Below are 14,552 nucleotides of genomic sequence, written 5' to 3' on the forward strand. Positions count from 1 at the left end.
GTCTGAGTCCTGTTTCCCTGGAAAAATGAGAGTTTCGTTTTCATCCGCGTGCGGGTTGCGGGCGAGCCGCCACAGCCGAGGGGCCCCGTGCGGGCGGCGCACGTGCGGGGCGCGGGGCGCGGGGTGCGGGCGGCGCACGTGCGGGGCGCGGGGTGCGGGGCGCGGGCGCGGCCCAGGCGCCGCCGGGGCCACGTGAAGTCCCCGCGTAAGCCCAGCGCCAGCGCGCGCCGAGTCCCTGTGACCGATCCCCCAGGTGCAGGAGTGTGGCAGAAAGCAGGCGCCACGAGACAGGACAACAGCGGTTTCTGCACTAAACACAATGGCACTCGGCACAACACAGTCCTTTGTGGAGGAAGTCATGTGAAGGTCTAAAAATATATTAAACTAGGCCTGAAAACATCAGTGACGGGAATGCAGGCCAAACATTATTGTGATCTTTCCCCTTAAAAATACTTTCCAGCTCATTCTATCTTGAGACGTATCTACGTCTGAACTGTGCTCACAAGGAAAAATTTCTATTTTCAGTTTGCAGAGAAACTTGGACAAGGCTGTGTACTTTTCCTGCCCTTTCTTTGACAAACAATGGCAAGCCATTACCTGAGCCCGGATTGTTCTGGAACAGGGCTCACACACAAGCCACACACAGATGCTCACTCCTAAGCCCCTCTCTTCAAATTGTGGTTCTGGCTCAGAAGCTTCTGGGAAGGTAATCCTTTCTGCATTGTCTTTAGGACAGCTTTGTTTTTGAAGAGTGGCTAGGCCTTGTGTTCTCAGAAGGCTTGTTCTGTCAATGATTTTTGCTTTCCTTGAGTCTTTTCTTTTTTGTGGATAACATACTAAACACTCCTCTGGTTCCGTCCTTCAAGAGAGATCACTGTAAAGGGGTAGCACAATCTCCTCTCTTGTAAAACGGAGAGAGAAACAACTGCCTGCCCAGCAAAGTTTATCAGCTTAGAAGCAAGGATCACAAGATCCACTTCTGGCATTCACAGCACATTTATTTTAAGGCTGGCTAAGGCTGGTTGGTCTTGCCATGAGTTAAGAAGCAACACAGGTTTATCAAGTTGCGGGGGTGAGGGACTTCGATAATACTAGGGGCTACATTTTTACAGCAAGTCTGAAAAATAGAAAAATGAAAAGCAAAAATATATTAGGTGTTTTTTTTTGAGGTGGGTTTCAAAAAAGGACCACTCTTTTTTAGGGTCTTACTCATCTGCGAGAGAGAGAGTGTGTGTGTGTGTGTGTGTGTGTGTAGGCACATGAACAGAATGGACCCTTCATGAACTATGGGATGTTTTATGCCAAGAGATACTGTACTGACAAATGGTCCTGGCTACTCACCTATTATTGAAAGGACATTAAAAATTCTAAATAACCACACTGCTTTCCTAGGTGAGTATTATTTTCAGTCTTTGGACAACAAAGTTCTAAAACTAACATGCCCCTACCTTAACAACCATTCTCTCCTGCTCTTTTAGGTAATAACTACTTTGACCATGCAGTGCTTTCTTTATTTTTCAAAAATTTGTGATTGTTTAAACAAAAAGCTCTGGAAAGCATGCCTTGTACTATTTCTTTCACTAAATGGTGTTTATCTAGAACATAATGGGAAGGGGTCAGTATTAAATAAAATCTTGAATTCTCATTTATAATTCAACTGGTTTATGTGCAACTTTATATGTAGGGCTTTTTTTTTTTTTAAGATTTTATTTATTTATTTGACAGAGAGAGAGATAGCGAGAGCAGGAACACAAGCAGGGGGAGTGGGAAAGGGAGAAGCAGGCTTCCCGCGGAGCAGAGAGCCCGATGTGGGACTCGATCTCAGGACCCTGGGATCATGACCTGAGCCGAAGGCAGACGCTTAACAACCGAGCCACCCAGGCGCCCCTATGTGCAACTTTGAGTGGAACTCTGTTGATACAGCTATGGGTTGAGCATAACCAGAATTCCAAGTAAACCTTTCTCTTTAAGATACTGTTTAAAACAAACAGAGTCACTGGAAAGGCATTTTTGTTTCCACCAGTCAAAAGAAGCCTCTAACCTGACCGCAGAAGCAGGTGACTGGGGCGGACAGGTCCCACAGAGCAGCATCCAGTGTCTAAATATCAAATGACACTGCAAATGTTCAGTGAGTGGCTATCGAGTTTGCGACAGTAAGTGAAACTACTTGATGGAATGATTTGTTAAGCATTTGTTAAATCCCTCAGAACAGAACGAAGGGTCAGTAAACAAGTCCAGAGAAAACCTCATTCACCAATAGAAACGTTCAGGCCCATCTACTAAGAGGTTGCGCACAGTTACTTGAAAGAAAAGCTTAATAATGTAAGCAACATTTGCAGCCTCGGAAAGGTTGATTCAAAGTATGTTTAACATGAGGGGGTCGATGAGGAATGAGTGAAAAGGATTTAAAAAGATATAGGAAACATGGAAGTCACTAATATCTTTGATAGTTTGCCTGTGAAAATGAATTGGTCCTTGGTTACTGGGACTGAGATTCTACTCTGGCTCAGGAAACCCAGTGACGCCCCTGATTCAGTAAGGTTCTAGAAGGAAGCGGTGTGAGGTTTGTTTTCATAAGTGAGATAATACTGAAACCAAAAGTTCACTCTATCTGGAACCCACAGTTGTCTTTCAGATCAAACATTTCTGAGATAGGAAAAGTCCAAGAACTGGGGAGAATTTTCAAAGTACAAGTGCTATACCAGAGCTTGGGGAGTCCTAAAATGAGCCTCTAAAGTCTCCTAGTTCATATGCAAAAATAATTTAAAAACTATAACAGCCTAAATATGTGAGTGTGTATCTATATGCACAGGCAAGTGAGAGTGTGAGAAGTGTGGTCTCTTGCTGACTCACTGTGACCTACTCCAGCCCTGCGGCTTCCTTTCCCTCCCTCCAGCTCCACACAGCTTTCTCTGTGGACTGAGCCCTGTTGCGGAGCGCACGGTGATTTTACCATTTGTAAAGGGTTGTAAAAACACAAAAGAATACACAATGGGGACTCCTAGTGAGCCTCAAGGTCTCAAATATTTACTCTCTGGTCCTTTACAGAAATAGTTTGCTTGTTCCTGTTCCACAGGATAGAACACTGGTCCCAATGAGCAGGTGAAGTCCAATTTACATTACCCACATCCGTGTCTAACACCCTGCCTGACACGATAAACACACTGGTGCTTAAAAATGAAGGTACATAACTTCCTAAGAGAAAACATCTCACTAAAGTCTGAAATTGCAACAAATTCCCCCATTTTCACACCTCCCCAGCAGGTGATTGGTAGGATGGTCAGAATGTAGTAACTTTTGACACAGAGAACAGTTTTAGAATCAGGTCTCTTCAGGAACTTATGTTTCTTCCCCATCTTTCAATGAGACTTATTTGATCGCTGTCTATAGTAGTTTATAGCCTTCAGTCTTAGAAATACCCAGAATTAAGGGAAATGAGATTTTTAGCCTGAAGCTACTGTTGTCTTCCAACCTTTAAAATCCTAGCCTTTTGGGGCGCCTGGGTGGCTCAGTCATTAAGCATCTGCCTTTGGCTCAGGTCATGGTCCCGGGGTCCTGGGATCAAGCCCCACATCGGGCTCCCTGCTGAGCAGGGAGCCTGCTTCTCCCTCTCCCACTCTCCCTGCTTGTGTTCCCTCTCTCTGTCAAATAAATAAATAAAATCTTTAAAAAATTTTTTTAAGATTTTATTTATTTATTTAATTGAGAGAGAAACAGCATGAGAGGGGAGAGGGTCATGGGCCAAGTAGGGCTCCCGGCTCAGCGGAGGGCCTGCTTCTCCCTCTGCCTGCCGCTCCCCCTGTTTGTGCTCTCTCTCTCTAATAAAATCTTTAAAAAAATAATTAATTTGGTACACATAAGATATATTATAATTTAGAAAAAGTTTGCCAAAGAAAACAAGCCCAAGACTTAAGTAATGAAGCCAGCAGTAAATCCCGAGAGGCTGATGGCCTCTAGAGAATCAGGAATACATGTGACAATGCAGGTCTCCTCTTGGGCCATCAGCTGTCACTTTCAATAGAAACCACAGAAGTCCGGGAAGAGGAGGCATGGGGGTTTGGGCCAAAATCAGTCTGCTCCTTTTCCCATTATTATGAAAATGTCCTTTTAAGAGTAATAATATAAATATAGAGGTTAGTATGATTGAGAGATGAGACCCGAAGAGAAGGAGTGTCAAATACTACTTCGGACTTTTTAAAAGATACACAGTATTTTTAAGGATAAAAAACAACAAATAAATTCCTTCTACCACCAAAGAACCACCATGCCCTTCTTCCCCTCCCACCCTAGTGTTCCCCCATTCCACTTAACTTCTTTCCCTCTGCTTATTCCTCAAGAATGATCCACCTCAAAACCCTTCCTCCAGAAGCTTCTGCTCCTTAAGGGAGTCCTTCCTGTGGCTCCATTCCCTGAGCATCCCCACCCCCACATTATCCTGTTCCCCTCTGTGCTGCTCTGTTGTGATTTTTACATACCTTAGAGTCACGCCTCAGAGAGTCACACTACTTTATAAGACTGGCAGCAGGCTTGGACAAGGCCATAAAAGCTAAGTACGTTTTCTTCTGTACTCTCCGGAAACTCACTAATCATTTTAATAGTTGACATTCAAAAATCTCCTGTAATTCACTCATGGGGCAGACCTAGTGTGTTTTGAGCAACTTACTACAGTGAAGTCCTGTTCCAGATGACCCACGTTTCCACTGACTTAACACGGATACTCCACAGTCATGCGTCCAGCCCAGGAAAGCACTCTCCACATGAGTGCATCAGGCCCGGCATTATTTTAGATTCCATCTAATTGCTCTTTGGAAGTAGCATTGGTTTCTTCTCAACACAGGACAAAATAACTCGGATGCAGAAAAGTGATCAAAATGAACATTCTGGCAATTAGGAAGTGTTCTGTCTGTGGCCATTGCTCTAGGCATTCCACTGGAAACAGCATCGTTGTCTTAAAACTGTGTTAAATTGCTGTATCCCACTCCTGGAGGTGTTTGCTTTTTTAGATTTCCCTGAGCAACAAAAAAAAAATTAGAAATGAACTCACCACACCATAGGAATATGTGTCACAAGTTTCAGACACAGGGAGACTTTGGATAACTTCTGGGGCCATCCATGGGAAAGTTCCAACCAAGGACATGTGTGTTGTATGGTTATGGAACCGAGAGGCACCAAAATCGCATATCTGAGAAAAGAGAAACAAGTATCAACCTTCAACCACTGATTAATAAAAGAATTATCTGTCACAAAAACTTACATCCGAAGTTAACAAATACTTTTGAAAAAAATTAAAAGGAGTCCTACCTTCAATACCCCATCAGCAGCTATAACAACTAAAAAAAAAAAAAGGAAAGAAAAAAATTATGACAATCATCTAATTTATTTGAGTCATCTTATGCCGAAAAAAACCCATAAACTTCTACTTCTATCTTCCATATGGCATATGAAAGGTAAAACTGAAGTATTTACTGCACTGAAGCTTTTAAAACAAGAACAAAAAACTAATTCCATGAGGTACTGACTAAAAGGCTTTCGAAACATTTGTTTAAATCAAATGTAGTACTAAGGTCCTGTAAAAATGGCACAGCTTAGTAGCAGTAAAGAGAACCAACACCTTTTTAAAGATTTTATTGATTTATTTAGGAGAGAGAGAAAGAGAGTGCTAGTGACCTCCTCAGTATCCCATGGCGGGCTCCCCGCTCAGTGGGGAGTCTCTTCTCCCTCTCCCTCTGTCCCTTCCCCATGCTCATGCTCTCTCTCTCTCTTTCCGCATGCCCGCTGTAGGACGGACCCTGGGATCATGACCTGACTGGCAGATGCTTAACTGACTGAGCCACCCAGGCACCCCAAGAACCAAATTTTTTACTTGGGTTCTGCCACGATTCTACCAGCGTGGTACTGAGGACGTCACTAGCAATTACCACTTCCTGGTATCTATCTTTCCTCCCAACTGAAGAGTGATTCTCTTGTAGGCAGGGACAACATTCATTCATTCACTTATTCATACATTCACTCACTTAACAAATATTTGCCAAGCACCTGTTATGGGCGAGGCAATGTACTATGTTCTGGAAGAGGAAGGTGAGCAAGACTGGCTTTTCTCTGCCCCTGTGGAGCTTACAGTCTCATGGGAGAGACACTGAAACCAATGTCTATAATCAAATGGGATAACACCTAAAATTAATATAATACTGTATGTTAATTATACTGGAATTAACATTTAAAAAAATTTTTAAATATATAATTATGTGGGATAAATTCTATGATGAGAGACACAGAGATTGCCTTGGAATCAAAGAGCAGGGGTATCTAAGTCTAAGAAGGTCAGCAGGAGTTTTCTGGAAGAAATGGTGCTCACACTAAGACCTGAACAACATGCTGGGACTAACCAGACAGAGAAGCGCTGCGGGAGGACAGCATTTTCTAGGCAGAAAAAAGACCTTGCAGAAGGTCAGGAGCAGAGGGAAATGCAGGCAATTTTGGAAGGCAGGGGCCTGGTCCGGGAGGGCCTTTGTGAGAAATGGAAATCCAATGAACAATTTTAAGCAGAGAAATGAAATGGTCAAATGTGCAGAGGGGAGAGCATATGAGAGAAGAACAGAACTGGAGGCAAGGAGATCACTGTGCACCCAAGTGGTTGTAGTCCAAAGGACAAAAGGATGCCCAGACAAAGGCTGTGGCACAGAACAGGAGAGGTGGACCAAGTCAAGAAACATTTAGGAGGCCAAATCAGGGGCACCTGGGTGGCTCTGTTGGTTTAGCGCTGGATTCTTGGTTTTGGCTCAGGTTGTGATCTCATGCGTTATGATCTCACGGGTTATGGGAGCCCTGTGTTGGACTCCACCTTCAGTGGGGAGTCTGCCTCCCCTCTCCCTCTGCCCCTCCCCCTGCTCACATACTGTATCTCTCTAAAATATTTTTTTAAAAATGGGGGGGTGCCTGGGTGGCTCAGTCGTTAAGCGTCTGCCTTTGGCTCAAGTCATGATCCCAGGGTCCTGGGATCGAGTCCCACATCGGGCTCCCTGCTCAGTGGGGCGTCTTCTTCTCCCTCTCCCTCTACCCCTCCTGTTGCTTGTGCTCCCTCACTGGAACACTCTCTCTCAAATAAATGAATAAGAAAGAAAGAACGAAAGAAAGAAAGAAAGAAGAAAGAGAGAGAGAGAGAGAAAGAGAAAGAAAGAAAAAAAGAGAAAAAAGAGAGAGAGAGAAAGAAAGAAAGAAAAAGAAAGAAAGAAAGAAAGAAAGAAAGAAAGAAAGAAAGAAAGAGAAAGAAAGAGAAAGAAAGAAAGAGAAAGAAAAAAAAAACATCTAGGAGACCAAATCAACTGGACTTAAGCAATGGGGGGGAGGACTCAAGGATGAAATCAAATAACGAGGCAATACAGCATAATGATTAGAGCAAGATCTCTGCAATCAAACTGTTCCTTTTTATCTCATTTCTGGCTTAGGCAATTGGTATTGCCATTCATGGAGAAAAGGAATATAGAAATAACTTTTGGGGGGCAGAGAGGAAATGACAAGATCAATGGGGACATGATATATCTTAGGGTCATACAAATATCTATGTGGCATCTCCCACTAAGCAGACAGACACGTAGTTCTGCAGCTACGCTCTGTCTGGGAGTCCTAATATGCAGATGGGGCTTTTATGGGAGTGGGTAAATAAGAGGAGAAGAGGCGAGGAGACCCAAGGTAGACCTTGAAGAACCATCTGGCATTTCTTTCCTTTTTTTTTAAATTAAATATTTTATTCATTTATATTAGAGAGAGTGAATGAGCAAGCAGGGGGAGAGGCAGAGGAAAAGACAGAATCTCAAGCAGACTCTGCACTGAGCGCGGAGCCTGATGGAGGGTTCCATCTCACAAGCTTGAGATCATGACCCCAGCCAAAATCAAGAGTTGGAAGCAACTGACTGAGCCACCCAGGTGCCCCCTGGCATTTCTTTTGTAAGCCACACAGCGCCCTGAACACACTAGCTGATCAATTCTTACTGAGCTATTACTAATGACCTTGGTAAGTGGGGAAAATAGACTCTTTGCATGGAATAGCCTAAGGGTAAATGTGATACTATATATAAACTGCCAATTTTTTCAAATAAAGATAGAAATACTGTTAATACCATATTCAGTTACTTTTTAAAAATACCTCTGCTTCTTTTTTCTCATTATAAGATTAACAAGTGCTTCATTAAAAAAGAACCTAACATAAAAACATGTAACATAGAAAATAAGAGTCTTGTTATTCCATTTCAGAACCAAAAAAAAAAATTGCTAAAAGTTAGGTCAATATTTTTTCAATGTGTACGTGTTTTCCCATCAAGTAACTGCACAAATTGTAATTTGTAAAAATCCGGACAGTCTCCATTGTTACTTAGTTTTCATAATGAGAGCATGGATAAATCTGTAACTTAATCATTCTCATCCCATGAGATATTCAAGATATTCTGATAAAACAGACTTAAAAAAGAGAAGTCAAGTAACTTGTGTGGATTGAAATTCTGAGCATGAACTAAAAATCTATAGTCATGGGGCGCCTGGGTGGCTCAGTTGGTTAAGCGACTGCTTTCGGCTCAGGTCATGATCCTGGAGTCCCGGGATCGAGTCCCGCATCGGGCTCCCTGCTCAGCGGGGAGCCTGCTTCTCCCTCTGACCCTCCCCCCTCTCATGTGCTCTCTCTCTCATTCTCTCTGTCTCAAATAAATAAATAAAATCTTAAAAAAAAATAAATAAATAAATAAAATAAAAATCTATAGTCATAAGATTCTGATACTTCCTACTAGATTCTAAATTATTTCCTAACAACTTCCTCTTAGCCAACTCATCTCGAAAGTGTTTAGCTCCAGGAAGTTTATGTCTATGAAGAGCCAAAGGATAAGTGATGACCTAGACAAAGGAGAGAACAGTCAGCCCCAGTTGCCGGGTAGGGTCGAGCTGGTGGTCCAACCCGGATGGCTGATGAGTGGCAGCCGCCAAGAACTTCCCTTTCTCCACTCCACAGACCTCATGGTCCCGGAGGCCCAGCAAGGACAGCCGGCCGGGCCCCTGCTTCTCTTCCTCCACTTACCACGACCACCCACTGCAAGGATCACACTCTTAGCATGCACCCATTTTAACTGCAGTGATTGAAAGATTTAAAAAAAAATTAGATCTCTTCCTCCTTACTTAGAAGAATTACTTAGAAAGCATGTAAATAAGTAAAACATGTAAATAAATTGACAGCAAGATTTTTTTTTTTTTTAAGTGGCAAGCTCTAACATTTACTTTAGCTAGTGTGGGCCAGCTAAATAATCCCACTCACTGCCTTTGTCCATTAACTTCCAAGTGACATAATAGGAGAAGCATTCTGTTACCTCCCTACTGAAAAGTAATAATGTCTAATCCTGTGAGACATTTTAAAATGCTCACTTTCTAAATTAAAAAATATAAGATCATAAATAAACTTTAGAGAGTACAGAAGAAGAGAAAGAAGAAAAAGAAAGCCTTTGCTTTCCAAACTCTGAAATGTTTTGATCATTTTTGGGCACAACACCAGGTAAAATGACAGACATAAAAAGTTTACACCAAATAATTCAGGAGTAAAAAGAACAAAACTCAAAACTGCTAGTACGGAGAACCATCTAAAAATAGGAGACTAGAAGTATATGACTACATGCTTTGATCTAGCAATACCTCTTCTAGAAAGTGATTCTAGAGAAATAATTAAAGATGTGTTAAAAATTTTTGCTGAGAAATATCAAGCTCAACATTTTTTATCATAGAAAAAAATGTAAATAACCCAAATGTCCACATTCTGTGCTGATACAATGGAATACTATGCAGCTCCTTGAAATAACAAAGAATTCTGATATTCATTAACAATGGAAAGATTTTCATGGTATCAGTGATGAGTCAAAACATCAGGGTACAAAAGATATGAAAAACACGAGCCTATTTCTATAACAAGGTGTACGTATTTCGTAATAAAATAAGTAAAATAAAAACATAGGACTACATTACCATTTCGTGACTTGAGATCTCTGTGAATCACCTTGACAGGAGCCTCCATATGTAAATAGTGCATTCCTTTTCATACAAGAAGGAAGAAAGGCTTTTAATATCATTTTCCAACATTGCATTAGTATTAACTTTCTATTTTAAAACATCAGTACTACCTTTCATATTTTTGCAAAGGATTCAGTAGCAGAAACTAAATTCTTGTGTTCTATTCTTACATGATTGATAAAATAGAGACAGGATATGTCTACATTAGGAAAATTTATATGCTAAGGAAAATTCATGTGCTTTAATCTCTTAGAATTTGATTGTGGGTAAAGTTATTACAATACTTAAGGACACCTTTTCTGGAGTCTGCACAAAAACAGCACAGTTACAACTAAAAGAAGTGCTCCAATGACTAAGGTATTCCACTACCAGTTGCGCTCTAGATCCGCCAAAGCTCTGACCAAGGTTTTCAGCTTTCATTTGGATGTCTGCAGCTACCCAGTTGCAGCCTGGTTTATTTTCTCAGTACTCATTCCAGTAAGACCTTGGGAGAGGTGGAGCGCGGAGGGAACTGGTTGGATTCGTAAGTTGTGGTTGGTAAAGGGCTTTATGATCCTCAGAAAAATTTACAGTAGTTACAAAATATTCTCTTTACAAGGATGAATCTTTGGGATAATCTATATTTAAATGCACTCCAAAATTCTGTCCAACAAATTGAGAATGTGTATCAAGTTACTTCAGTAAACTGAATGTATATAGTTTTATTATTTTGAATAAAATATATTTTAAAATTATACTTTAAAAGACATATTTCATAGTGATCCTCTTAGTAGTATTTGACTCTTTTTCTGTATTTATGTATTGTATACCCCCTCAGGATAAAGCAAAAGAACATTTTCTATTGAAATATATTATTTCCTTTCCCTTTACTTCTCAAGTTGTCTTTTCTAAATAATGGAAGAAACAGCTTCCCCACTGCCACAACCAAACAAGCTCCTTCTGTTAATGAACTATCCATTATATGTAATAAGTAGGCTTTGGTTCTTTTTCTGAGCATACAGAAAATTTCAATTTTATAAAGGCTAATTTTTAAAAATAATCTATTCTTTTTCTACCATTCTGATTCTTAGATATTGAAGGTCCTGTAAGAACAAAGAAAATTAAAAAATTTAAACTCCTGAGATACAAAGACATGACGGGAAAGAGTCCCATTTACAAAAGTATCAGTAATTTTAGCGATCTTAAACAAGATATAGCTAGAATACAGGAGAGCATTCTTCTAACACAAAGTTCTACATACTACACACTGAAGATTCAATAGCTACAACCTGGATAACTTTTAATAACTTCTAGGACTGAATTTCATAGTTACCTCTTTCTTGCTTAAGAACTAAAGTCAGGTAGAATCTGTTTAATTACCATTAGAGGAAGGGCTAGATAGGGTCTACACTGGCTGACAAGTAAAGAATTCCAAAAACAACACTCAGGGACTAAAGCTTTAAATAGAGGCATTTTCTTCCTTATGGCAGATACTATGAGAAAAAAAAAACTAAGTTATTTGGGTATAATGTATAGTATGCTTTTATATTTAGTGTGCATAAACACAGTAGTAATCACAATCATAGAAAAGTCTGTTTAACTTGTTTTTATGGAGCCATCCATAATTCTGCCTTATTTTTATTGCAAACAATGAAGAAGGCTAAAAAAAACCCCCACCATCATCGGTTTTAAGATTCAGGGTTCCTAAAATAAAAAATTTGACTGGTGTCATTCGGGAGAGACGGGGAATCAGTGAGGACCCTTCTGAGACTGGATCCCGGTGCACCTGCTTGAACTGTTCCGCGTACACACTGGGGAGGGACTCACAAGACTTTTAGATGTACCTGCTGGTTCGCCCTCCACATCCCTTTCTACCCAGAAAGGAGAAGGGCTTTTTTTTCCCTTTTTCTCTTTTTTTTTTGGCTTTGAGGAGGTATTCTCTCGGCAGTGATGTTAAGCAATGCCTACTTCAAAATGCATGAATCAACTCTTATTTGAAATGAATTATTCACTCTTTGATTTCTCAACATCTTGTTGCTCCAGTGTCTTCCATCACGGTCAGACTGAAAGGTGCAGAGCTGAATGGGACACAGAATCAACAAAAATCAAGGCTTCCTACTTCATCTCCGAGTTCTGTGCACAGCTCTGCCAGAGAGAGTTGAACTCATTCTGAAAGCACTGATTTCTTCTTCCTTTTATAGGCCATTTTAAATAGTGTTACTCGTGACTATAAATAAGTAAGTTTCTTCTCTGCCTCACTCTTCTCACCTGGGGCCAAACACATTCGAACCTGCCTCTCAGGGCAATTCCGCAGCCACAAGAAGGTGATTTTATTGCGCTGCAGTTTGGCACACGGTCCCCTGCCCTCTCTCACTTCCCCCTCCCCTATTTACCTGGAGTTCCAGTCTGCTACTTCATTAGCCCTGTTCTTTCTCTTCTTTGTCCTTCTGATAGAGTGCCAGCGGGCTTGAGAAAGCCCAGGAATAACTGAGCTGATCTGCAGCCAAGGGACTTGCCCCTCAGACAGGGACTGCACTGGGGAAGGGCGGGGAGGGACAAGGTTTACAGGCCCAGCCCAGGCCCGGGGAACGGGGGTCCCAAGGAAGCTTCCGGAGCGTGTGCACAGCAGGAAGCAGAGTGACTGATGTCAGTTGATTTGTTTGCTGTCTATCTATCCTAAGTGCCATTAACTAATAACATGGGTGTAATTGGCTAAGCACCCTAAATGCAAATGTCTGTAAGGTGAAGTGCGTTCAGTCGAAGACTGCTGGGATATATATTTACATTTATGGAAGTGTACTTCCACAATGCTTCTCGCGGCTCCCGGCTTACAAACAGGTGGTTCCTGCATACTACAGACTTGACTATGATGTTACACGAAAATGTCTTGAAGAATGCGAGAATTTAAGTTTGATTTGAAATGCTTGATCATGAATACACAATTAAGTTAATTAACACAGCCAAAGCCTTAAGTACACCATCCTAAACATAGAGCTTATTATTCTTATAAGGTAATGAAGTATCGTTCAGCAGCAGCATTTTGCATGAAATTAAAAAAAAAAATTTTTTTCACTTTCCCTATTTGAAGAATTTGGCAGGTGTTGATGAAACTTAAAACTGACAAGAAAATTCCCCAAAGGAAAGACTGTTACTTTTGGAAATCACTGTATGACTTCCCAGTGAAAGCCAAGTATGAGTTGCTCTCCTTACTGAGCGCTAAATATCCTTTGACTTGATCTGTAAAGAGATGCTTGTAGAGATTGGAGGAGCAAAATGCAAAGGAGTGAATTGCCCTGGTAAAATCTGGACAACTTGCTTTCTAGGGGTTGCTAGAATACAAATGTAACTAACAGTGTTCATTATTTAGATTAAGCTGTTTCCAAAGCAACTTTGACAGTTATAAATAAAACTCAGAAACCTTCAGTTAGGAAAATGGAAAAAAAAAGATAAAAATAAATGGAATTTAAATTGCCTTAGAAAGCATTAGTCTATGCCGGAATTTATGAGGGAAAAAGAACTGGGCACCTTGTTTAGGGGTTCTGTGTATTAAAAATATTTCATTTCCAGGGTGATTTCCAAGTTTACATTAAATAGAAAATAAAATCTGAATTGCTTTCACATGGCAGGGCAAATAAAACTTTTTTTTCAAAGTGGTTACGGTTTTTACCATATTATTATGTACACAAATTGAGTAGGACTAATCCTACAATAAATCACTTTTTCTGGGTACTGAGTCTAAGTGGAGACTTGCGGAACAACAGAATTATGAGCTTTCTGTTTAATGTGTCAAGGAGGCTGGTCAATTACAATGTCACAAAATGTGGCAAAAATGGCTTTGAAATGAATTATTCATTCTTTGATTTCTGGAATCAAATGAGAATCTAAAGTCATTTTTTATTGTTTTTACTGATTTCCGTGAAAATCACTGATTTTGTTAGAACTTAGTTTTAGGGAAAGAAAGCGAAGAGAGGGCGCCTGGGTGGCTCAGTTGGTTAAGCAACTGCCTTCAGCTCAGGTCATGATCCCGGAATCCTGGGATCGAGTCCCACATCGGGCTCCTGGCTCAGCAGGGAGCCTGCTTCTCCCTCTGACCCTCTCCCTTCTCATGATGTTTCTCTGTCTCTCTCAAATAAATAAATAAATAAATAAAATCTTTTTTAAAAAAAGTGAAGAAAGAAAAGGAATGCAGGAGTGGATAGGCAGTGACTTAAAATATCTATAAACCCCCCCCACCCCCCCCAAAAAGAGAGAGAGAGAATGAGAGAGAGACAAACCAAGAAAAGACTCTTAACTATAGAGAACAGATGTTTACCAGAGGTGAGGTTGTGGGGGGAGGCGGGTCGTGAAACAGGTGAAGAGGATTAAGGAGTGCACTTGTTGTGATGAGGACTAATATACAGAATTGTTGAATCACTATATTGTACACCTGAAGCAAATGTAACACTGTTATATAACTATACTGGAATAAAATAAAATAAAATAATCTGTACAGAAAGTTGCAGAATTCTTGCTAGTTATAGTCTAAAAAAGAGTAA

At 40.7% G+C, this 14,552-nt stretch overlaps 1 protein-coding gene across 7 annotated transcripts in view; it reads right to left on the bottom strand.

Annotated features, from left to right (window-relative positions):
• Positions 1 to 14,552, bottom strand: part of MAP3K20 (mitogen-activated protein kinase kinase kinase 20) — a 186,570-nt gene that overhangs the window by 72,982 nt on the left and 99,036 nt on the right. For all 7 annotated transcript variants that reach the window (XM_035007745.1, XM_035007744.1, XM_035007746.1 and 4 more), the window contains exons 5-7: positions 9,994 to 10,059; positions 5,302 to 5,330; positions 5,045 to 5,182 (exon numbers count right to left, since the gene is read on the bottom strand). In XM_035007745.1, coding sequence (XP_034863636.1) covers positions 5,045 to 5,182; positions 5,302 to 5,330; positions 9,994 to 10,059 — 233 coding nt within the window. The remainder of the gene's footprint in view (positions 1 to 5,044; positions 5,183 to 5,301; positions 5,331 to 9,993; positions 10,060 to 14,552) is intronic.

Source organism: Mirounga leonina, unplaced genomic scaffold, assembly GCF_011800145.1.
Source record: "Mirounga leonina isolate KUSES-001 unplaced genomic scaffold, KU_Mleo_1.0 Mir_151, whole genome shotgun sequence".
NCBI lineage: Eukaryota > Metazoa > Chordata > Mammalia > Carnivora > Phocidae > Mirounga > Mirounga leonina.